This window comes from Sminthopsis crassicaudata, chromosome 1, assembly GCF_048593235.1.
Source record: "Sminthopsis crassicaudata isolate SCR6 chromosome 1, ASM4859323v1, whole genome shotgun sequence".
NCBI classification, from domain to species: domain Eukaryota; kingdom Metazoa; phylum Chordata; class Mammalia; order Dasyuromorphia; family Dasyuridae; genus Sminthopsis; species Sminthopsis crassicaudata.
Window position 1 is genome coordinate 50,524,610 of NC_133617.1, and position 24,624 is coordinate 50,549,233.

Here is a 24,624-nt window from a genome sequence, read left to right on the forward strand (position 1 = left end):
TATTTCTCATTCATACTCATTCATCTTGCCCCCTTTAACCCTCATTCCTTTTCTGATGTAACAAGGTTCCCTATGTTTGTATTTTACATATTTACATATTCTTATGTATTTTTACCTTCCCACTAGAATGTAAGTTCCTTGAGATTACATGTAGGGATTGTTTCGTTCTTTGTACAAGTATCCCCAGTGCCTAGCACAGAACCTGGGACATAGTAGGTATTTGATACATGCTTATTTGATCTCCAGCCTATTTCTGTGTCTCACCTGCAGTGAGAGGGGGAATCCATTACCTCTTTTTAAATTTTTTTTTTTTTTTCTGAGGCATTTAGGGTTTCCCAGAATCATATAGCCAGGAAGTGTTAAGTATCTTGAGGCCAGATTGGGACTCAGGTCCTCCTGACTTCAGGGCCAGCACTATACTGCACCATCTAGCTGCTCCCCCTCCCCCACTACCTCTTTTTAAAAAATATATTTTAATTATAAAAAAATCAATCAATTCTTACAGATTCTCCCTTCCCTCCCCCTACACACACACACACACACACACACACACACACACACACACACACTGTAAATAAGTAAAACAGAGTCCTTTCAGCACACATGCAGAGTCAAGCCAGCAAACGCCTGCCATAGTTTTCCTGAGTCTGCCGGCTCTGGGATGGGGAGTGTCATGGGTCAGTCATTGGCCTTGCTCAGAGCTCTTCAGTTTCAGTTGTTTGTCCTTGCAGCATGGTCCTGCTGTGACATAAATTGTTCTAGTTTTGATCCAGCTTCACTCCGTATCAGTGGGCTCTCTGAAGTAGCCATTCCCAGCAAAGGGCTCCCCTTAGTTTCCATCTTTGGCCCCCAAAAAAGAGCTGCAGCAGGCATTTTTGTACTCGGGGTTCTCCTCCCATGATCTCTCTGGATTGTGGACCTATCAGTGTCACAGAGTAAAAGGAACCCGTCCTCTCTGAAGACCACATTCTAGTCTTCACTGTTAAAAAGTTTTTATTCCCATTGAACCTAAGTCTGCTTCTGCTGTGGGTCCTACTTGGTCCCAGCTCTGTCCTTGAAGACAGACCAGATCCATCCCGCTTCCCTGTGACTGCTCTCCGTCAGCCGTGGACATCGGTCGTCTCAGCCATCACTGGGCTACACAAGCCCTTCCTTGACTGGCACTTGGGTGCCATGTTTTCCTGTCTTCCTCTGCTCCATCTCCTTTCTAAAATAATTCCCTTAGCCCATGCAGGAGGCCTCTCTGAGCACATGGGGATTGACCACGACCTCTTTTCTCTTCCCACAGGAGGAAAAGGAGAAGCGCCGCCTGGAACAGCTGGAGCGCAAGAAGGAGCTGCAGAGGTTGCTGGAGGAAGAAGACTCCAAGTTAAAGGGGAAGTCACCCAAGCCGCTGACCCCCGGCAAAGTGACCCGGGCCCAAATAGAGGAGACGCTGCGCCGAGACCAACAGCAGAAAGAGAATGAGGACACAGGTAGGCCCCTTGTGTGAAAGCCTGCCGGCTGAGCCCACTGCCCCTGGGCTCAATGCCGGGGCTGCAGAACAAGAACAGGTGGCCTGGCTGGTCTAATGGGACAGAACAGGCAAGGCAGTGGTGGGACCGCCGGAGATCAGTTCCATGGAGGGGAGGCCCAGCCTGAGGGGATCACAAGATGGGCAGGAAGCCGGGAGAAGAGCCGGGCCCAGCCAGGGACAGCATCTTGTCCAAAGCCGTACCCAAAGTCCGCTTCACATCCAGTTCTTGGGTTCTAACTCTCTTTCTCTTTATACTGAGCCCTGTTGCTGCCCTGAGCAGCGCTCTCTAGTCTAAGGGAGCCGAGGTCCCACTAAGGATCTGGCTGAAGTTTGCCCAGAAGAGCCAGTGGCAGGCGCTGCCCAGAGGGCTTGGTGGCCACAGCAGAGCCCAGAGTTCACAGGCCCCAGCACACTTGCATGGGCCACGGGAGCAGCTTTCCCTGTCGCCCCGGTCACTAGATAGCCCAGATATCTCCTCCAAGACATGATGGAAGCAGGGTCTGGCTCCATCACTGAACCTGAGAGTGGGGTGGTCAATGCAGGCAGAGAGCCTGAAAGATTAAGTGCACTTAGCCATTCCTACATCCCTTTCTTGGAGACAAATATGACTTAGCAGCTTTTATCTCAACTCAGCAAAAGAGTTCATGAAGTGTGGGTGATGTGCCAGGGACCGGGCAGGGACCTGCCCTCAAGGACCTAGGCCCCTATGTAGACTGGCTGGCCCCTGCTTTGTGCCCCTTCCAGGCTCACACTGACTGCTGGCATGACTGGTGCTATGGCACCTTTGTCCTGATCCCTTTTAAAACTCCCCCCTTCTCTCTTTATTCTTTCTATGACAGTGGACAAACCAAAAAGTCACCTCGAAGTTCCCTTGGAGGAGAATGTCAACCGCCGAGTACCAGAGGAGGGGAGCGTGGAAGCCAGAACGATCGAAGATGCCATAGCTGTCCTTAGGTGCCAGGGCCTCCTGGGGGGACCCAGAAGGGAAGAGGGTGGCAGAGGCTAGGGCTCCTGGAGTGGCTCCTGCCCACACTGAGCCCATCCCCCGGGGCTTGGAGGGCATGCTCGGGAGATGCCCCACCTTTGCCCTCCTCTTCCTGGTCTTGACCCCATCCCATCTTCCTTGCAGTGTCAGTGAGGACTCTGACCGTCACCCTGAGCGCCGCATGAAAGCTGCTTTTACTGCCTTTGAGGAGCTGCACCTGCCCAGACTGAAGAAGGAGAACCCCAACATGCGCCTCTCCCAGCTGAAACAGCTGCTGAAGAAGGAGTGGATGAGGTCCCCCGACAACCCCATGAACCAGCGGACCATGGCCTACAATGCCCAGAAATAGAACTTGGGGAATAGAAACAGGCAAGGGGAGAGAGGGATCCACCCCAGTCTGGACCGCCGGTCCTCCGGTGGCCAACTCAGGCTATGGGTGGGTGGGAAGGACAGTCCCAGTTAGAACCAGTGGGATTTTTTAAAAATCCATGCCCCTCCCCTGTTCTCAGTACTACTGATTAAAAGAGGAGTCACCCGTCCAAGGTGCCTGCTGTCTGGCCTTTCCTGCTGCCTCCTTGGGAACACACTTCTGTCCTCCTCTGACTTCAGAGCAGAAGGGTCCCATCCCACTCCCTGACCCAGCATGACAGCACTGGCCACCTTTTTTCTTCCTCTCTCTGTCTGTCTGTTATCTATCTCTCTAATTTTTTGGAGGGGTGGTGGAGATACAGCTTTAATTTTCATCTGCAAGATCCCAAAGTTTAACATCAATTCTCAGGCCTCACTGACTTTGGCAAGGCAGGGAAGGGGCCCTCTTTCTCTCTTAAAAGGGGAAGTTGAGCCCATCCTATGTGAACAGAGCTTCTGCCTGAATTGGGGTCTAGATCCTAGTTCTCCCTCTCCCCGTTGACCTTTGACTTTCATGCTGAAGGTGTCAAGGGGGATTTAGGTGTATATAACTGGCTTTCCCCTCCCCTTGTGCTTGTAATTGCTCAGAGGACAAGTGAGTAGTGGCTCCAGGCTCTGTAGGTTAGGCACCTGCTCCCTCCTCCATGAGACCCCTCCAAGCTAGTTAGATGGATCAGTTACAAGCACACCCCATATTCCCTTCACTCTTGTCATCTGCTTTTTGCCAATTTTATCATGTACCCGATTCCTTAGGAGCAGGTTCAGTCACAAATGAAACTGGCCTCCCAAGGAACTAGGTAACTGCCTTCATTGTGGGGCTCACTTAATTCCCACTGGAGTTATGGGCAGCAGAACTGAGTTCCTCAAACCAATAAAAGATTTGGATAGCATTTAAATTTTTTTTTCCAATAATAAGTGATTTAAACTTAATTTTGCTTAATTCTCCTTCCACTATCTAGCCAGAGACTAAAAGTTGCCCCTTTCTTCTTGTCTCCCTACCCTCTCCTCCCCCAATTACTGTCCAAGGTTCCTGGATCTTAGCAGCACAGGGCTTACTGACTTCCTACCCCTCCCACCTGCCACCTCCCCACCAAAACCTAAGGAGCACAGTCCTAGGCACAATCCAATGGCCTCTACTCCTCAAGGGAGAGCCCCGACCTAGAGATGTTCTGTTCCAGGCCTAGCTAGTGCCAGGACCTCCCTGCTCCCACCCAAGAGTTTCCTTCTTTCTGAAGGGCTTGATGCATGTGTTTGGGGCTATAGAAGGCTATAGCTGTTGCCTCTGAAAAGCACTTGCACTTTGGGACCCTCGAATTTTTCAGGCTATCAGAGTTTCTCCTCGTCCTTGCAAAGGTCACCTCCAGCACTAGTAGTAGGACAATAGGGAACTGAGCAAGTAAAAGGTAGGGTGACCTCTATCCAACCCATTCTCTTTTCCTGCTTCCTTTTCTCTTCTTTCCCTTACCAGACAGATAAAAGTTTGCATTTTTGGTTTTAACTTGCAGATAACTGAATGCTACTTAAAGGACAAGGCCAAAGCCTCCCCTGTTTAGTGTTAGGAGACTTCTTCCCTTTTGAATTCCCCTGGGAAGTATTTGTGCTTCTGGGAAATTAAAAGAAGGCTTAACTTTGAAAGAACGAGGGAATTTGGAGCAAAGTACCTGCTCCCCAGGTTGAGAAAAGGGCCAGACAGTCCCCAGGGGATTGTCTGGGCCTGTATGGAGGAAGCGTTTAGGAAAAAAAACAAACAAAAAAAAACAACCCTTTTGATTAAGTGGAGAACCTGTTCTCCACACCTGGAACATTTCTTTTCCCTTTTGTGCTGAAATCCTATCCATTCTGGAAGGCCCATGCCCAGGAACTTCTGATTACCCTGCTTCCCAGGAAGAAGCAAACTAACCACAGCCTTGTGTCTGGGCCCCTCTTGTGAGCTTTATCCCCTTCTCTTTGCTGTTGTAGTTAGTCTCCATGCTCCTACCTTTCCCCAGCTAGCTCCCAATGGGTAAGTCCGTCCCTGTCTTTCCCTCTCGATATAGCCCACAACAGGGCCCTGCACACAGATACTCAGTGTGAGATCCATTCATTAAATAAACAGAACTGGGTCCCAAACCTTTGTCTCTATCCCTTGTCTGGTATCTGTGACCCATTCTGACCCGTTGCGTAACACTTGAACTCCAGAAGGAGGCAGATGGCTGTTTCTGCAAGAGCCCTGGTCTGAGCGTCCCATTTCAGGCAAGGCAATCCCCATCCCCTGGGGAGAGCAACATGGACACAGCCTAATTCATTGACTAATGGGGGATTTTTACAGCCTGGGAGAGAGAGGGGCTCTTGGGTGAGGATGGCCTGATGTCTGGGTGAGGGTCATACAGCCCCTTCCAGTTCTAGCCTGGGAGTTAGGGAATCCCTTTTGGCAGGGGGCAGATAGCTGATGCTCCTGGGGGATTGAGTGATGGGCTTGCTTTCTCATCTGTAAAATGGGGATAATCACAGCCCTTTGTCTCAGAATTGTTGTAGAAAGCATTTAATGGGTGCTATATAAATGCTGATCCCTTCCCCTCTCTGAACCTCTTTCTTTCCAATGAGGACAGACACTTCCCTTGCTGCCTTGGCAGGCACCTAATTATTGGGGGCAGCCCATTTGGGACAGCTGAATGGATAGAGTTCTGGACCTACAGTCAAACATTAACTGTGTGACTCTGGGCAAGTCACTTCAGCCCTGCCTCTATTTCCTAATCTGTAAAATAGGATTAATAATAGCATTCACCATCCCCTGCCATTATGAGGATAAAATGAAATATGAATTGGACTCTCACTGCATTTTGGGGACAGGGGGACAGGAAAGCCTTTGGGAGAATCCTGGGAAGCGATTCAGTTTCCTGCGGCGGCAGCACGAGGCGCCCCGCCCCCTTCCATGCACTGCGGCATCCTCAAGCGGAATCCCCGGCTAGTGCGCATGCGCCGCCCAGGACGGGGGAATCCCTGCACACACCCCCTCTCCGCAGTCCGTCGGCGAAGGCGGTTGGGGAAACCGGCTCAAACCGGAGCTACAATGAATTATTGATCCCTGCGGGTGGGGTGGGGGTGCTACGAAGAGAGCTTAAGGAAAGGCTAGGCAACCCCCTTTCGTCTCTGCAGGCCTGCCCGTTGCCATGACGATGTGGCGCCTCGGACGGCTGGCGGGGGCGGCTGAAGCCGGGGAAAGCCAGGCTCGCAGAGCGCCTGCGCGAGGCGCTGGGCTCACGAGCCGGGGCTTCCCTTAGTACTGGGCTTGCCGGGGAGGGGGAGGGGGAGGGACTGCGGTGACGTGTCGGGGACTGCGGGGCTCCGAGGGCCAACTGGGAGAGGGGAGAAAGAGAGAGGAGGGGGAGATACAGGACAAAGGAAGGGGAGACATGGCGGAGGGAGACACGCGAGGCTGGGCAAGGGGTGGCTGGAGCTATAATAGCGGGAGAGAAGAGACCTCACGAGGAAGCGTGAGGCTGCAGGAGGGCAAAGGAGACGGTGGAGATGGGGAGGGAACCACGAGGCTGGAGGGCCCGAGCAGAGGACGCAGGCGGGTGACCCGGGGATGGAGAAGGAGGCAGACAGGGGATGCTCCGTGGGGGCCCAGCATTGCAGGAAGGGGAGACACGGAGATTCACAGCAGTACACGTGCATCAGGGGGAGTCTGGCGATGGAAGAAGCTTTAGGAGAGCCCCTGCAAACGTGAGGGGGCCACCGCGGCTCTAATACCAGCACGAGGAGTCCCTCCCCCTACCCCCCGCACTGCGGCATCCTCCGCGCGGAATCCCCTGGCCCACGCGCATGCGCCGCCCCCAGGCCGGGGAATCCCCCCTCTCCTCCCCTCCCCCCATATCCTCTCCGCAGTCTGTCTCGAGGGGCTGGTGAAGAAACTGGCTTAAACGAGAGCAAGGATGAATTATTGATTTGCTGAAAGAAGCAGACGGAGAGAACTGGAAAAGGAATGGGGGAGGGGCGGGGGCTCTCGCTCTTTTCTTTTGAGATTCCCTTCCCCCCAACTTTCCCTTCGCGGTTCATCCCGGCGGGGCTGCCCGTTGCCATGACGACCGGGAGCCTCGGTTGACAGGCTGCGGGGGCGGCTGCTCGGCTGCTCGGGGGAAGCCAAGCACACTCGGCGCTTGCGCGAGGGCCCAGGGCTCACGAGCCCGGGCTTCCCCTCCTGCGTGCGTGGATCCGCAGGTGTGGGGGGAAGGGCGGAGAGCTCCGTAGAAGATGCAGCCGGGACTGAGGGGAAGGGGTCCCGGCCTCCTCCCCCTAGGCGGCACTAAGACCGGGACGGGTATGGGAAGGGGGACAATGGGGGCAGGAGACTAAAGTTAGGACCGTTGAGGTCTGCTTGGAGGTCTCCAGCGGAACGTCCTCTGTACTATTTCGACTGCCCAGTGGACGGAGGGCTGGAGACGGCCTGCTGCTCAGTGACAGGCTAAAGCGCTGGAGGGGCCCGAGCTTCCCCCCAAGCCCGTGGTTTACACATTGCTGGGCTTTCAGCGCGCTCTTGTGGGAGCCAGTAATTGAAGCGAAGTGCCCCCCGTCCCCAAATGGCAGTGGAGCCCCGGAGGGTGGCGTGAATGGAAACGGGGAAGTCGTGAAAAGGAAGTCATCCGAGAAATGCATGCGCTAGAATGGACCGTCCCCCGCGGTGAGGACCCAGGTAGCCCAGGAACATCCCGACTCCTCCGCTAACCTAGACGCGACAGGAGACGGGACAGGCTGGCCCCGCCCCCCAGCGACCCGTCGGGACCGGGAGCCGAGCTCCCCGGGGATTCTCCAATAGTGAAAAGTAGACCCTCCCCAAAGGGCCCGCACTTAATACTCGGTTCTAAGCTCAGCTGGACTAGGACAGGCTAGAACAATCTAGAAAACTGAAACCGTGGGTGGGTTGGACTCAATGTAAAAGTCTTCCGTTTGGGTGCAAAGAATCAACTTCAGACTACTCCATAGAAGCGGCTTAGCCAGGCCGACATTCTTCTGGAAAAGGCCAGACTCACGGGACCTCAGGGAGCCTTTAGCTGTAGGATGGAGGAATAGTGTCCGGAACTGGGGAGATATTTAGTCCTCCTGCCCCCCCCCTCCGGTCAGACCCCATTTGGGGTAATTTAGGTCACAGCAGGCGAATTTTAGCAAATGGTAGAAGAGGATAAAAGTACAGATTGGCCAGAGGAGCTCAAGTTCTGCTGTCCAAGGATCAGTCGAAGCTTGGAGAAAAAAGGCCTGAGGGGCACATGACGACTGCCCTCAAGTGTTTGTGCGGCCTCAGACCCAGAGGCCCCAGAGGACAGAGCTAGAAGGAATGGTGTCAGCCGCAAACAGGCAGATTTAGGTTTGATTTAAGGGGAAACTTGTTAACAATGAAAGCTGTGGTTCCAAAAGGGACCGGGCTGCCTCCGCTCGTTGGGTTCTTTGTCACTGGATCTCTGCGAGCAAAAGCTGGATGACCACTGAGCAGGTAAGGTCTAAAGCACAGCTGCTGGATCTGAGAATCTGGGGTTCTGGGGTGGGGGAGGGAACTCGGAGGGGGAAGACAAAGGGGTTGTGGGGAGGGGGATGAGGGAAGAGGAGGAAGATAGAGCCACAGTCGGCCCGGCTGTGGAAAATACAGGGACTTCTGGAGAAGGGCCCCTCCCCAAGCTGGGAGCTGGCCAAGGCAACAACCAGCCTGTCTAGAGAAAGGAGGATGGAGTGGGAAGGGGAGGGAGGGTGGGAGAAGGATGGAGGGAGAAGGGGGGGGGGGAGGAAGGGAAGAGCCCTGGGCTGGGAATCTGCAGACCTGGATCCTGCTGCTATCTCTGTGACCTTGAACAAGTGTCTTTACTCCCTTACTCTGTTTCTCTTGGGCCGCAAAACTGGGGAGCTGGACCTGCTGGCTCCTAAGAGCCCGTGTATCTTTCTCTTTCACACAGACACATGTACATCCTTCTCTCACCCTCTCAGCACACTTCTCCGAACCTTCCCCCGCCCCACGCGCGCGCCTACTCACACGTGCATCCTGACCCACTGAGTGCCTGGCATTTCTCCTGCCCGCTTCCTGGCCAGACGGAATTCTTACAACGCAGCCCTTTCACCCCCTCTGCCGCTTTGTTCATGTGTGTGCCATTCCCAGCATCCCTTCAGACACAAATAGGTGGCCTCTTACATACAGCACTTTCCCCCCCTCTGGATCCTCATGTTCTCTGTTGGTGCCCTTGTGTTGTGTCCCACATCCCTTTCTCTTTCATTGGCATTTTCTAATGTTCTCTCTCACTCACACACACACACACACACACACACACACACACACAAACACACACACACTCACACTCACACAAACACTCACACACACACACAAACACACACACATACTCACACTCACACAAACACTCACACACACATACTCACACGAACACACACACACACTCTCACACACACACATACTCACACACACAGTCCTCCCTCTGATACTCTCTGATTTCCATCTCATATCCAACATCACACAGCTTCATTCTCTCGTACACACAATTGTATTTATTTTTTACCCCCTCATCTTTCTCACATACCTTTGTGTATTCTTTCTGTCACTATCATTCTCTCCTTAAACACCCTTGTTGTCTTTGACACACGCCCACTTGTGTTCTCTCTCACCACCACTCCCCCCTCACACACACACATCCCTGTGTTCTGTCACACACCTCCATATTCTTTCACACAGATACCTACCTTCTTTCTCATATCCCCTTTGTTCTCTTTATCTTTCTCTGACTCTTCCCCTTTCCCTCATCCTCCCCCTTCTCTCTTTTCTTTCTCTGCCTATCTCTCACACATTCACACACTTATTTTTTCTCACAGCTGGGGTATGTGAAAGATCCGAGACAGAAATTAGAGAGAGAGAAATGAGAGGAGAGACAGAAGAAAGGAGGAGAGAGAAAACAGGACAAACAGGATGGGGACAGAAGGAGAGAAACAGGAAGAGAAGAGAGAAGGAGGCAGAGAAATGGATTAAGGAGAAGAGAATCATGGTGGGGAAAAAAGAGAGAAAATAAAGAGATAAAAAAGAGAAAAGAGGAAAAAAGAGGGAGAAGGCAAGAAAGAGAGAAAGCACGTGCAGTTGTGAGACAAAGACAACCTGTCTTAGGTTGTAAGACAAAATAGAGCCATGTGTGAGAAAACACAAAAGTATGAATGCATCTCTTATATCCCATGTTCTCTCAGTCTCTAGTTCTTTTGTCTGTGTGTGTGTCTGTCTTTCTGTCTGTCTCTTTGACGTTTTCCCTCTTTTCTACCCTACCCCATTCTATCTCACATATCCATTGTTCTCTCTTACACACTGCTGGGTTCTTTCACATACCCCCATGCTCTCTCTCTCACACATCCATTTCCTTTTCATTTATACACATCATTGCTCTCTCTCGCTCTCCTCTCTCTCCCTTCTCTCTCTCTCTCATTCTCTTTCACCCCCCCATGTTTTTCTCTTTTAAATCCTCGTTCTCTCTTTTACACAATCATAGTCTCCTACATCCCTCTCTCACACACATACACTGCCTACGTCCCCTCACGTACACACTCTGCACTCACACAGCTCTGCTCTCAACACCTACTTTCTTTCTCTTACACATCCTCTCACCCACACTCATGTTCACTCTTACACACCCACATTCTCTCGCACATACCTCCATCTTCTCTCTTACCTCACATTCTTACTTTCTAACACCCCACATTCTTTATCTTACATACTGATGCCTTTATCTCTTGTACACCCCCACATTCTCTCACACTTCCCCAGGTTCTCTGCCACACACTCCTATGTTGTTTCTCATATCTACCCTTGTTCTCTCATACGCCCACATTCAGATACACTCTTGTGTCCCCACAAATGACCCCCATTTTCTCCTCTCACTTTTATCTTTCTTGCACAAACTAAGCTCTCCCAAATCTCTTTCCTTTTTTGCTGTTTTATCTTCACTTCCCCAGGTGGGAGTGAGGGAGAGGAAGTATGATAGAGAAGTGGGAGCAGGGGCAGAGAGGGAGGTGATGAACATGATGGAGGGAGCCCACCTGCAGAGAAAGAAGGGAGGGGGTGCTACATGGGCAAGATGGAGGGGGAAATCTCATCCAATGACTGCAGCTCTTCCACGCTGGCCCAGTGCTGTGGGGAGGGCTCCGAAGAGCATCAGGGCTATTTTTAGAACAAGGAGAGAGAAAAGGAGAAAGGGACAGCCCCAGAGAGAGTCCAGTTAGAAGAGAAAACTCCCCCATTCAGGGGGCTTAGGAACCCCCAGGGCTTGGGTATCCCTCACAGCCGGTAGACAGCCCAGCCATCCCAGAAGGGGGAGGGGGATGATGAGGGGTCTTTCCCTATCCACGCTATACCTGTTACCCCATTCGCTCATCAGAGGTTAATAGTCGGGATACCCTCGGGTTGAAAGAGAAACCGAAGGTTGTACAAATCATTGCTAAGGGAAGAGGAGGAAGAGAAAAAAAATTATATCAAAAACAAAACGAAATTCAGCGCGTGCATGTTTATTAACCACAATATGAATCACAGATTGTCAGAACTAGGAGAAACCTTAGAAACCTTATAGTTGGAATTCCAAGTTTTACACATTAGGGCTGGGGGAAGGGCGAGGCGACAAGGGACTTGCGGATCCCTGAGCCCGATGGGCTGACAAAGAGATCTGAAATTCAAAGTCTAGACAAGATTCATGGAGGTTCCTGCCCTCCTGCGGAAGGTTAAACTGCAAACACGGGCAACTCTAAATCAGAACATTTCATGTCAAGTATGTTAAAGAGATTTTAAAAAATGCTGTGTGAATACTGTCACATCCATTCAGGCAAGGCTTCCTGAAAGAGGGAGCATTTGAGTTGGGCTTTACAGGATTGATAGATTTATTGTCATCGGCATCATCATCATTATTATCCATAATATATTATTATATATTATTATTATAACCTCTGCCTGTCTGTTTGCTCATCTGTAAAATAGGTATAACCATAGCACCTAACTCCCAAAGTTGTTGTGAGGATCACATGAGAAATGTTTAAAGCACTTTGCAAATTCTAAACTTTTTATATAAATGCTAGCTAATATTAATATTATTATTATTATTAATGACCACTTATAAGAAACAGTCTGGTGTAGTGAATATTAGGTCAGACTTAGAATCAGAAAGACCTGCCTCTGGCAAATATTAGCTGTGAAATGCTGGACAAATTTCTTGACTTCTCTGTCATTCTCTAAAGCTAAGGTATGGTCCTGCCTCTGATCTTTATCATTAGAGGGTATTTCCACACCGAGTCTGAACCAAAGTAATAATCATGACAACAACTACTACTACTATTACTACTACAGAGTCATTAATGCATATATCACTCTTTAAAGCTTTCCAATTTTTCCACACATTTATCTCAAGAGGAGGGTTTGGAATGAGATGGAGCAGGGAGAAGACAGTACAGACAAAAAGAATAAGTATCATAGTATATATAAAAAGATTAAGTATCCTTATATATATCTATATATAGATATATATGGAGAGAGAGAGAGTATATAAATAAAAGTACAGAGAATAGGTAATTAAGTGGCATATCAGCCAGGGAAATTGTACCCTAAACAACCCAAAAGGTGCATGGAGTAGACTATAGCATTTAAGGAGGGTAGGAATTGTGAGATCAAGAAGGTCTCTTGGCACCAGGTAGTTGGAGAGCCAGGCAAAGGAGTTTGAACTGAATGTATTAAATGAGGCTGAGAAGACCAGAACCCTGAATCAGGACCAGGGACAGAGCTGAGCTCAGCCCCATGGCCTATGAGGCTTTTGTTGCAATCAGGCTCACTGGCAGAAATGAAGGCCTGTACTAGTTAGGGCAGAGGACAGTAAAAAGAGCAATGGAATTTCACTGGAGTCAGGGTCACTCTGAGCCTCTCTTTCCCCATCTACAAAATAGAGTAATAAATAGGGCACAAAGTACCTAATTAAACAGGTCAAGGTATTTTGAAATTTAAAGGAGATAATGGATGTAAAGTACCTTGAAATCCTTAAAAGGCTATAGAAATGTCAATCATTATCACCATCTTCACTGAGGGAAGACACTTCAACATTTTGTTGTCCATGAGAAAGAGAGAAGTCAAAGATAGCCCCCAAAGTTTTGAACAAGGGAGAATAGGGAGTGATAGTGCCCATGATAAAAGAGAGGAAAACCCAGAAAGGGCAGAGGAAAGATCAAATAGGTTTTTCCTTGGACTTGCTAAGTCTGAGATTCCAGAAAGAACTTCAGGTGAAGATGGAACTGGGAGACTAGAGCTCAGCTTTATACTGATAGCCATCTGGCCATCCCTATGATCTGCTGACCACCCAGAACTGTTCCTCCTCCATGATGGAGAATGCCAGAAGCCTTCTCTCTAATCACTGCTGCCTCTCCTTAACCTTAGCTTCTCTCTTTGTCTGTCCATCCACCATCTCCAATTCTCACAGTCCAACCCTATTTCAGCCTCATTTCCCTCCTTTTCTTATCTTGGCCCTATGCTTGACCAACTCAATAGATGCTCTCAGTTATTCTTTATCCTTTGCCCCCTTGTCCTATCATCAGTTCTGCTTTGCTAAGCCTTAAAGCTGGCTCCCTCCCTCCCCATTCTCAGTCCCATTTACCTTCTCTCATCTATTTGTTGGTGAGTACTGCTGAAATAAGTCACCCAGCGCTGCTAATTGAGTTCTCCACAGCTTTATGTCCTTTGATATCAATTGGCCTTCAAGGGTGCATACGATGCTTTTTTTCTTCCTCCTTTGACTACCTGTCAGAATTTCCACAGCAGCTCTTCTGGACCTTCTCCTCTCTCCTTAACCTGTCAATTTTCAATAGAAAACCTCAACTTCTAATCCATTGAGAAAAGAAACCATCCATCTTCCATGACATTTACATCACGCCTCATTCTCTCCTTGCATGATTCAGCCTTTAAAGAGGAGTTGGCTCTTTGTGCTAAGGCTCACTTCTTCACTTATGCCCTCAATCCCATTTCCTTCTGTACCCTCCAAAAGTTTGCTTCTTTGATCATTTTCTTTCATTTTGTTAATCTCTCCTTATTCATTGGTTTCCAAGTCTCTCCATAGCCTTTTAAGAAATCATTTAACCTTGCAATCCCCTCATGCTCTTGTCCTATAGTATATCAGTTTTCTATAACTAAAAAAGGGTCTTCTGTGCAAATTATCTCAATTTCTTCACCTGCTTCTCAGTCTCTGGTGATCTGATCTCCATAGCTACCACCAGACTAGAATGTCTACCAATAATTTCTTTGTTCACCAGTGAGTAGTCTTTGTTGGGCTTCTGTCTCTTCTCTGTGCTGTAGACACCCCCTCAAGCCAGATAGTCTCTCCTCCCTTGGTTCTGTGATTATCACTCCCCTCCTTGGTTCTCTCTGTGTGACTACTTTGCTTCATCATCCTTCTTAATTTCACTAAGTGTGGGTGACCAGAAAGGTTCCATTCTGGGGCCTCATCTCTCTCTGTTGGTGATCTCATCAGTTCCCATGAGCATTGTTTCCATGCAAACTCTACATTATATATCCAACCCCCCAACCTGTCTCCCAAACTCCAGCCCTACCTACAAATTCAACATTTCTGAAATAGAACTGTATTCTATTTCCCCAAAAACTCATTCATCCTTCAAACTTCTTTATTTCTCTTCAGGTCACTACCACACTTTTAATCCATATGAAGTTTGCCACGTCACCCAATCTTCCTTTTCCATTCACTTGCCAAGTCTTGTCAATTCTCTTTTCATAGCTCAGGCACAGCTCTTTTCCTTCTCTCACCCTCACCTCTTGTCTTAATTCAGTGACTTCTCATTAGTTTCTGCTTCTAATCTCTCCTCTCCCTAGTCTACTTCTACAAGCTTCCAAATTGATATTTCTAAAATATAGACCTCTTCATCTTTCTCTCCTGTTCACAAGCTCCACTGCATCCCTGTTGCCTCTGGGACAAAATACAGCCTGGTCTTGAAAGTCCTCTGCAGTGTGGATCCCACCTCCTTTTCTTGTCTGATACCATAATATCCCCCCTTTTGTGCAGTCAGTCAGACTGGCCTGTAATCGTTTTCCCCATGTGATATTCCATTTTCTGCCTTGATGTTTTTATACAATTGTCCTTTATCCCTATCAGGTAGCTCCTTTTCATTTCTAGCCCCATAAGTTCCTTGCAAAGCATAGTCTGGGCCTCTCTGGACTGCCCTACTTATTTGCAATCTCTCCTTCACTTTTGAAATTACTTAATATTTATTGATTGGCTTTCCCACGGTCTCCCCAGTAGAATGGAAGGTCCAAGAGGTAAGGATGTCTCCTATTTGTCTCCATATCCCTAGTGCCTAGCATAGATTCTGACTCCAAGGAACTACTTACTAAATGTTTCCTGAGCTTAATTGCTAAAGAGCTTCAGAACTGTACACAGAGATTTGGGAGTCCTCTTTAATGGTGCTAATTGAATCCATGGCAGTGGATAAGATCACAAATAATAACAACTGACATTTATCTGGAGTTTCTCATGATCTCATTTGAGATGTCCTCAATTTCCCCAAGCCTTCCCCACTCCATCCATTCTGCCACACTTTGTGTCTCAGTATTCCAGATGAGATCTGATCAGGGCACACACAGGATAACAAGACCATTACTTTCTCCTTCCTGGGCGTTCTGCCTTTCCCGAAGCAGCCCAAGAGCATAAGAATTTTTTAATACCATCTTACCCTGTTGGCTCATAATCAGTTGGTAGACCACTAAAGCACTGAACTCTTTTTTTTTTCCCCCAAACTGCTATCTTGCAGTTGCCTTCCTCATCTTGTTCTTGTAATGTCTATTTTTTAAACCTAGATTTGAGACCTCACATTATATTATATTTTATTAACTTTATTAGCTCTGAATTCTAAAGAGGCAAGATCTTTCTGTATCCTTTGCAATCCGAAGTGTTTGCCATCCCTGCCAGCCTTTTGCGGTTATTATGATGGGATGCTATGTTCTAAGGGGCAACCTAAGGGCAAACCTCTGACATTTTGTCCTAAGAGTTCTCGTCTCTGATATTGTGTTCTAAAGACCCTCTCTAAGCTCTGACATCCTGTGTCCTAAGAGCCCTCCAAGCTCTGACATTCGGTTTTCCAAGTGCCTTTCCACTCAGACAACTAAGGGCTCTTGAAGTCCTGACCTTCTCTGTTTTGTGGTCCTTTCTGATAGAACCTCAGGGTCACAAAATCTCAGATGGGAAAGGGACCCCAAAGGTCAGCTAACTAAGCCTGCCCTGCTTAAGAATCCCTCCCCCATCATATCTGTGCCAGATGTCATAGAGCTGCCTCTTGAAAATTTCTAGTAAGGGACAAATGCTACCTTGTAAGGAGGCACATTTCATTTTTGGACAGCTCTAATTGGTGAAGACTTTCATTCCATTGACTTGACACCTACCTCTCTGCCAACGCTCCTCATTGCTCCACGTTTTGTCCCATGGGACCAGCCCTAGGTTCTCATGTCCATTTCTATTCTAACCTTCTATATTTGAGTCTCCTTCCGAATTCTATGTTCCATATGCTAAGAACTCTCCCATTTCTAAAATTCCATTTATTCAAAGGATCCTCCCAGCTCAGCTCTTTTGAACATCACATTGTGAGATTCTAGGAAGGCCTGACTCAGCCTGGAAGAGAAAGGGCCGCCATGTGGATAAGACTGGCTATGGGCAGATGAGATAGAGGGGCCATTCTCCCTCTAACCACCATCAATCTGGGGAAAGAAAACCCTAACTAGAGTCCTGGGGTTCCCCCATCAGGCCTGGTCCACTTTCTACCTGGGGAGAGTTGTACCAAGCTGCTCCACTAGCAGTACTGATTGACAGGTCAGCCCACCAGTGAGAGAGGAGAGGCAGGCCATCCTGCCTGCCCATAGTGTCTACCCTGGATAGATCTCCCCCAAGGTCAAGGCAATTGCCTGGCCCTTCTAGACTGATGAATGGGGCACTGCATCACTGGCTCCCTTCTCAGCCCCTCCGCTTAGATCTGCCCCTCTGAGCCCCAGAACAAGGCACCTGAGCAAGGCAGAGTTAGCAGCAGAGGGCTCCCTGGTGGAGGGCAAGGAGCACTGTGCGGGGGATTCTGGGCCTTCCCTAGGTGCTGAGACCTGGCCCAGCATCCTGCTGCCCACGTGCTGCTGGTGTCAGGCCTGGTGTGACAGTCCAGTGAGTTAGTGTGCAAAGCTGCTGAGGCTCTGGGAGGCCCCACACCCAGCTCAGAGAGAAGCTAGTATACCCCTGGGCCAGGAAGCGAGCCATCTCTCCCTGCTCTGAAGAGCCTGGCCAGGCGATAAGGCAGAGAGTCCTTGGCAGGGGCCGATGGAACACAGACTGGAGGGGCGGTGGGGGGGGGGGAGGCTTAGAACCAGAAGGAGCCATAGAACCCCCTCAGAAGAGGGTGGCAGAGCCTTAGAATGGTGACTTCTGGATCGGATCGTGGGCGCTAGGACTAGGCCCTCGGAAACCGGCTGGTGCGCATTGCCCGGGAAGACCCCCAGGCTGGGGGAGGGGGGCTATGTGACTTGGCCAAGGTCGCACGGGGAGTAAGAGAAAACGACCCCTAAACGTAAGTCCTCAGACCCCCAGGGCGCTCGCTTCTCCACAGCCGGAATGCTCCTGGAGCCAGGCTTTTTCTCCTGCTGTTGGGGAGCAGCGGCTAGCTGGGACCCTCTTCCACCTTCTGCACCCACTTCCCCGCCCAGAGAGAAAAGGGACTCGCGTGGCCGAGCAGTTGAGCACACGGCCAAGGCACCTGCGAGAGATGCTGCCCTGCGCTCCCGGGGCCCGGTGCTCACCGACTCGGCACGAGCCTGGGACCCCGGAGGGGCAGGGAGATGGGGGGAGGCGGGAAGGGCGGGGCTTCGGGCCCGTTAGGGGGCGGGGCCCGCTGGGCGGGCCGAGAGCGTCACGAGGGTCTCGCGCCCGCCTGAGCCCACCAATCAGCGGGCCGGCGCGGACGTCCCCGGCCCCCGGGAGGGCGCGGGCCCCAGTCGGGCGGGCGGCAGCAGCGGCTGCAGCGGCTGCAGCCCCCAGCGGAGGTGGAGACGGCGCGAGGCGGCGCGGCTGCTGCCGGCGCGGGGCGGGGCGCGGGGCGGCCGGGCCAAGGCAGGGCATGCACCAGCCGCCGCCGCCGCCGCCCCCCGCAATCCCTTGCCCGCGCCCGCCCCGCAGTCGCCCCCCGGAGTCCCCGGGCCATGGCCCGCCGCCGGGCTACTGGCACTGCCCGCCCCCGCCGCGGCCCCGGCCCGCGGCCCCGGGGGGGAGCCCACCGGGACCCGGGGCCACGGCCAGGACGCGACCGCCCCCGCAGCCCCCGCCGCCGCCGCCTCCGGCGCCCCTCGGAAACTTCTCCCGCTCCCCCTCCTCCTCTTCCTGCTGTTCCGCCCGCGGCCCCTGGAGCCCGAGCCCAGCCCCGCTCCAGCAGGTAGGAGGGCGGCGGGGACGGGGCGCCCGGAGTCCTAGGACCCCCCGGGAGGCGGCGGCGGGGCCCGGGGTCTGGGGAGGGCGCGGCGGGACACAGGCGGGGAGCAGCGGGCTGGGAGCTGGGGGAGCGGGCGGCGAGCGCAGCTGGAGCTGCAGTAGGGGCTGAGAAGGGCAGGGGCTTCCGAGGGGTCCGCGAAGGCAGGAGACCGTGGCCCGGCTTCCGGGGCGCCGGACGGGGATGGGGCCCTCCGGGGGGCAGTCCCGAGGGAGTCACTGGGACCCTTTCCCGGCCGGGGCCTGGCAGGGGCGGCCGAGTGCGTGTGTCGGCGCCGCACCGGGAGGGCGGGCGGAGGGCGCCGGCGGCGGCGTCAGGCCGGCTCGGGGGAGCTGCCGCTAATTGCCCCCTGCTGGCGGGGTGGCCACTGGGGAGATGGGCCAGGGAGCCGGAGCCGGCGCTGAGAGGAGCGCCCGGCAATTAGCGGGGCCGTTGCATAATGCAAAGACCTTCCTCCTTTGTCTGGAGGGAGAGGGGAGCCGGAGCCCGAGTTGGAGAAGAGTCCAGCTCCCAGGGGGAGGGAGGGTCCTCGCATGGAGCCCCTCACCCGAGAGAGAGGGCAGGACCCCGGTTGGGTAAGCCGCTGCGGTCCTTCCCTGGCACTGCCCCCGCCGGGGAAGGGCCCCCATCCCACCGGCGCCCGGCGCTTCCTTCTGGGAAAGTTGGAGTCCTCTTCCCAGGGGGAGGCGCGGAACGCCGGAGCTCCGGGTCACTTTTCAGGGGGACTGCCGCCGCCCGCTTCCTTCTGGGAAAGTTGGAGTCTCTTCCACAAGAGGGGGTGAAAGCGAGGGGGAAGGTGGACTAGCGGAGGGCGGTTCTCCGGGAGGCCGGGGGCGCCCTCACCCCCCAAGCCCCTTGGGAGAGCCCCCTCCCGCCCCCCGCCCCGGCCACTTGCTCCAAAGTAGCTCTGCCCCCACTCTGATTCTTGGGGTGGGAGACGGGCTGGGACTCGTCCGGGTCCTCTGCCGGCCCCCGGGCCCCCGTTTGACCTTGAACAAGCCCCTTCCTGCTGGGGGGTAAAACGAGGAAGCGGCTCCCTCCGTTCGCTCACGGTCTCGGTCCTGGGGTCCTCCTCAGCCCTCGTGCGGCCTTTTTAAGCCCTTCCCAGGTTTCGGGATGCATTCTAAGGGCCCTCCCTGCTCTGATGAGCTGTTAGTCCCAGGAACTCGTTCTCACACGGTACCCAGGGCTGCTGACAGGCTTCTAGGGGACGGAGGGAGCCTTCTCCTCCTCCCCCTCCCCAGCACCACCTGAGGCAGCGAGGATAGAAAATCCACCCTCTTATCCTAAAGGGCCAGAGAGGGCCCTGGGACATCAAGTTCAACCCCCCCCCCGTTTTATTTAGTCAGAAATTAGACCGAGGGAGGAGGAAGGACTGGGTCAGCCACAGCGTGACCACAGCCCATTCCTCCCCCGAGCTGCGGCGGAGGGCTTTTCCTGAAGCCCCCGGGTCCGTTTGTGAGGCGGCTGCCGGGGACCTCCGGCCAGTCCAGTGCAGTGGCGTCTCTCAGCCCGCACCCCCCAACCCGGACTCTTCAGAACTGGAGTCAGACAGAATGGGGGGCGGCTGCAGGTCAGGGGAGAAGGCCAGGAACGGCAGCGTGGCAGGAGCTCCTGCAGCTCCGGGAGTCCGGAGGCACTGAGCCGAGGAGCCCCATGGCCAAACGGCAGCTTTGTCGGTGCATTTCTGGAAGGTCACTTGTTCCCAGCCCTTCTTGTTAAACCCCTTTAATAGCCCTCAGCCTCCGGCGCCCTGGTGAGAATTCCACCGTGACCCCGCCATCCTGTGTGGATTTAAGTCGCACCATTCCGGTGATAGAGAAGCCTAGAATGACAGAGCCCAGAAAGGCCATTAAACCTTGAGATTTCAGAGCGAGAGGGCCCTCGGGCGAGACTCAGCAGAACCTGTGAGCCAGGGGGCATGGAAAAAACACTGGCCTGACAGGGTAGGCGCCCTGCGGGAGCGGAGCTGCTCCCCCACCCTCCCCGTGTTTGCCACCCCCTGACCCCCTCGAGGAGTGACCTTGAGCCCCCCCAGCCTCAGTTTCTCCCTGTGTAAGCTGAGGGGCTTGGAACGGACAGTCCTCCCAGCTGTGATGTTCTCGCATGTCTTGTCCTTTGTAACAAGTGTTCCTGCTCTCCGCGTGGTCTGCCAGCTTTTTGCTTCGACCTTTCTTTCTCCGGCTTTTTGGTTCCTTTTCCAGGCAAAAACAACATCTCTGCCTGTTCACCTTGGGAGTATTTTTAACAGGTCGTTTTGAGACTAGGGAGTGAAGGGATAATTAGCCCTTTGTTTGGCTGTGGGAGCTGGGCAGGCCCATAATCATCCCTCACAGAGGCACCGGCTTTATAGTTTGCAAGGTGCTTCTGCAAAGTGATTTTGATTAATCCAGTATCCTTTTTGGATCCTTATGGCAGCCCTGGAAGGTAGGGGATGTGACTCACTATCCCCTTGTTGTGAATTACTAATGGGGAAACAAAACCCCAAAAGGGGAAGTCATTGTCTGTGGTTCCAGGTCCACGCAGAGTCAGGTCTGGAATGCACGTGCCCTGCCTCTAGCCCCAGCAGTCTCTCATCCGTGGAAAGCTGCCTTTATCTTGTTGAGATCGTCCTACTCAGAGGTTTCCCTCCACCCTGATTCTTGGGCCCAGAAAAGAGCATCTTTTTTCCTCCATGTTGGGAGCAGGGAGTCACCCTGATGCCCACATCTATCCTCCAGCCACTTAGCCCTCCTGCCTCCCTGACCCATCCCAGGCAGCCGCCCCATGCCCTCCCCCAACCCCCCAAATCCGAGGGCCTTTCCCAGAACTCTGTCCCAAGTGACCTTCCTTGGAAGGCTACCCAGGTGAACCAGACGACAAGTCAGCCCTGAGCTGCTATGGGCTTGACTGGTGAGATGCTCGTGATTGCTGTTTGTTGGGTGGTGACTGTGGAGCCTGCACTGGAGTTCCCTTTCGGTTCTGTGGCCGTGATCTTGTGACCCTCAGGGCCTCCTCCTCTTGGGACTTCAGTTTCCTCATGTGTCCAATAGATGATGGATATCTAAGGTCCTTCTGGGTCTGACCCGGAAGTTCTGTGGTTCTGTGACGGGCAGGGTCAGTCCCCTGAGGCCCATCCAGATAAATGGTGTGGGTTTACCCTGCAGCAGGCAGCACTAAGTTAGACCTAAGTGGAAGCTCCCGAGGAAAGGCTTGGAAACCCTGAAACCCGCTGCTGGAGAAGTGAGAAGTTTGAGCACATTTCTGGTAGGCTCTCCTAACCTGGCTCCCCGAGAGCCTGGCGAGTAATGTGGGGTATCAGAGACTTGTTGCCATATATCAATGCAACCTGGCCAGCCAGCAAAAGACATTGAGGAAATTATCATAAAAGGAACCTGCAACTTATATCTGAGTCTCAGTTTCCTTGGGTGTAAAATGTGAGTGTCAAATGATTTCTAAACTCTATGATCCCTTCAGGTTTCTACCCCTGTACATAATTAGAGGTTAGAGTCTTAGAAATAAAGTAATTAATATTTTTATATTTTAGAAATAAATTTAGATTAACTCAGAAATAAACTCAGGATTCCAGGAACTTCTGAAGTAAATATTAAGTTCCATTTCTGAACTCTCTCCCCGTTCCACTGTCAGCCGGCCCTCGTTGACAGAGGGAGGCAAATGTGGAGAGGAAAGTGGCCATGGGAGTTGAGCCCTGGGCCTGGCTGGGCCCCATGCCTGACAGGAATCCCCTCAGTGGCGCAAGACGGACGGCTGGCCCTCACCCCGGCCCTGAGTTTGCCTGTCTTTGTTTTCATGCCATCCAATGACAGTGACTCCTGCCTTGCATCATCGGGGGGGCCCTCCTGACTCACAGCCTCCCCTTGCTGCCCGCAGGTTGGCGTCGACAGTGGGAGGCTGAGCCATGCCGCCTCAAGATCAGCGAGCAGCGAGCCCAACCCCTTTGTCCCGAGAGCCATGAACAGCTGCAGGTACAACGGGAGTGTGGGGCAGCCCCCAGGTGGTCTCGGCTTCTCCCTCCACGAGCCTGAGAGCCAGCCCTTGCAGGCCCTGGGTGGCGGGGGCACCAGTCGGAGCTCGGGCCTGGAAGTGGTCGTGTCTAAAGGGGAGCAGGTGCGGGTGTCCCCGGCCAGCCTGCACGACCGAGTGGAGGAGGAAGAGGAGGAGGAGGAAGAAGAGGGAGACCACACTCCCCGGAGGGGCCCTCGGAAAACTCAGAACATCGGCTACCGGCTAGGACACCGTCGAATCCTCTTTGAGAAGCGAAAGCGGCTCAGCGACTACGCTCTTATCTTTGGCATGTTTGGCATAGTGGTTATGGTGACTGAGACGGAGCTGTCCTGGGGCGTCTACACCAAGGTACCGCCTTCTCTCGCCGGACCCTCCCCCGGGGTCCCGGCTCCTGGGAGACTTCCTGATGCAGTCGGGAGGGCTTTCACTCCGGGCTCTTCCCCACTGGCCCGCCCTTCTCTTTGAGTCCCAGTGAAGTCGTGGCTTTGGATGGGCCGGAGCAGGGCCCAGGAGCCCCCAGTAAGATCAGTGTCAGGCCTTGCAAACTTGGTCTTTGTTTTCCCTGTGCTTTAACTGAAGTGTGGTGGGTTTTTAGGTAGTGTTTTGTTGCATGATTCCTCAGTTTATTACCTGGATGAGTGACCCTGCTCTGGGTCCAACAACAGACCCCAAGGGGGAACATTCCATGAACCATGAGGTTTCTTCTGATAAGGGAGAGACCTCTGACCCCCAAAAGATAAAGAAGCCATGGGCGGGGGCAGCTAGGTGGCGCAGTGGATAGAGCACCAGCCCTGAATTCAGGAGTTCAAATCTGGTCTCAGACACTTAACACTTCCTAGCTGTGTGACCCTGGGCAAGTCACTTAACCCCAGCCTCAGAAAAAAAAAAAAAAGAAGAAGAAGAAGCCATGGGTGGGGGTCAGTGGTAAGAGCACCCTAGCTCTTGGCCAGGGAGAGGACTTGGGTTCAAGTACTGCTCATGGTCTTAAATACTTGCATGACCTTGGGCAAATAATCTCTCCAGCCCCTGTTTTCTCAACTGAAGAAGGCAGGAGGTCCCTGGTCTCTTCCTTGAAGAGACCAGCTTAGCTCCTGCCGTCCTTGCTCCTGACTCTCAGGGGAGGAGCCTTTTCTACGTAAATGAGTGTCATGGGGAAGTGAGTGTCATGGGGAAGGACGTCAGGCAAGGAAGGCAGAGGTGCTTTGGGCTCTGCAGAAGGGAAATCCAGAGGAAAGAGCCGGGAGAAGGGAGATAAAACCCAGCCAGTGACAGTCAGAGGGGAGGGCCTTTCTCTAGGACCATGCCCTCAGGATCCCTGGAGACTGTGTGACTTACCCCACTGCCCTGGGCCCTCAAGCTGACTTCCCAGGAATTTGTAGGGAAAGTGTCTAAGATCTAACTAGTTCATGGGCCAGAAGAGCCTTAGGGATGGGCATGAAAAAAGAAATCCCCCTCCTAGGATCACTTTTGCCATGTGCAGAATAGACATGATAATACTGAAATCCAGGGGGTGCCCTCTGTTAATCGATTGTTTCATACCACTTGTTTCTCTCGGTCAGCCCTGGGAGATGTGGATGGTATGTGATGGAAAAGCCCTTGTGACCACAGCTCAGAGGCTGAGGTCAAGGGCTGGCTCCAGAGCTTCTGGTGTGTGACTGTGGGCAAGGGGCTCCATTCTCTTTAAGAAGGGCCCCTCAAGAGCAGCTGGATAGAGTGCTGACCCTGAAGTCAGGAAGACCTGAGTTCAAATGTGGCCTCAGACACCTAACCCTTCCTAGATATGTGACTCTGGGCAGGTCACTTAACCCCAATTGCCTCAGAAAAAAAAAAAGCCCCTTAAGCTTGCACTTCAGATCCCACTTTGTTGGGTCCAGACCCTTGTTATCACCTAATGAGGAGGATGGAAGAAAACTGAGAGTCAGAGAAGTGATCGGGCCCCCAGGAGGCCAAGGGACTGCCAGCTCCCTGTATTTCCCAGGACGCCACCTGGCCTCCCAGGGTACCGTTCTACAAATATTTATTAAGTAGTTTTTTCAGGCTGAAGGTAGAATGTCCCACTGCCCCAGACTTTTCCATTAAGGATTGTTCCTCTTTCCTTGTTGCCCTGCCGTGTCCATAAGCCTGCCTCCAGCCTATTACCAAAAGGAGAAGCTGGGGAGCTTTGCTAATGTCTAGGAAACAGTACTGAATTTGAGGTCAGAGGATATGGATC

The 24,624-nt window shown here is 52.5% G+C and overlaps 2 protein-coding genes across 9 annotated transcripts in view; both read left to right on the top strand.

The window, feature by feature from the left end:
• Positions 1–5,018, top strand: part of CCDC124 (coiled-coil domain containing 124) — a 40,204-nt gene extending 35,186 nt beyond the window's left edge. For all 5 annotated transcript variants that reach the window (XM_074302301.1, XM_074302315.1, XM_074302308.1 and 2 more), the window contains 3 exons: positions 1,289–1,475; positions 2,356–2,470; positions 2,646–5,018. In XM_074302301.1, the coding sequence (XP_074158402.1) occupies positions 1,289–1,475; positions 2,356–2,470; positions 2,646–2,850 (507 nt within the window). In that variant the 3' untranslated portion in view covers positions 2,851–5,018. The remainder of the gene's footprint in view (positions 1–1,288; positions 1,476–2,355; positions 2,471–2,645) is intronic.
• Positions 5,019–7,130: 2,112 nt separating this feature from the next.
• The window catches only part of KCNN1 (potassium calcium-activated channel subfamily N member 1), a 37,576-nt gene continuing 20,082 nt past the window's right edge, over positions 7,131–24,624 (top strand). The window contains exons 1-2 of one of the 4 annotated variants that reach the window (XM_074302358.1): positions 7,131–8,376; positions 22,278–22,760. In XM_074302358.1, coding sequence (XP_074158459.1) covers positions 8,362–8,376; positions 22,278–22,760 — 498 coding nt within the window. In that variant the 5' untranslated portion in view covers positions 7,131–8,361. Of the gene's footprint in view, positions 8,377–17,962; positions 18,354–18,802; positions 18,983–22,277; positions 22,761–24,624 lie in introns of those variants that run through there. The other 3 variants (XR_012488195.1, XM_074302341.1, XM_074302349.1) reach the window with 3 other exon arrangements.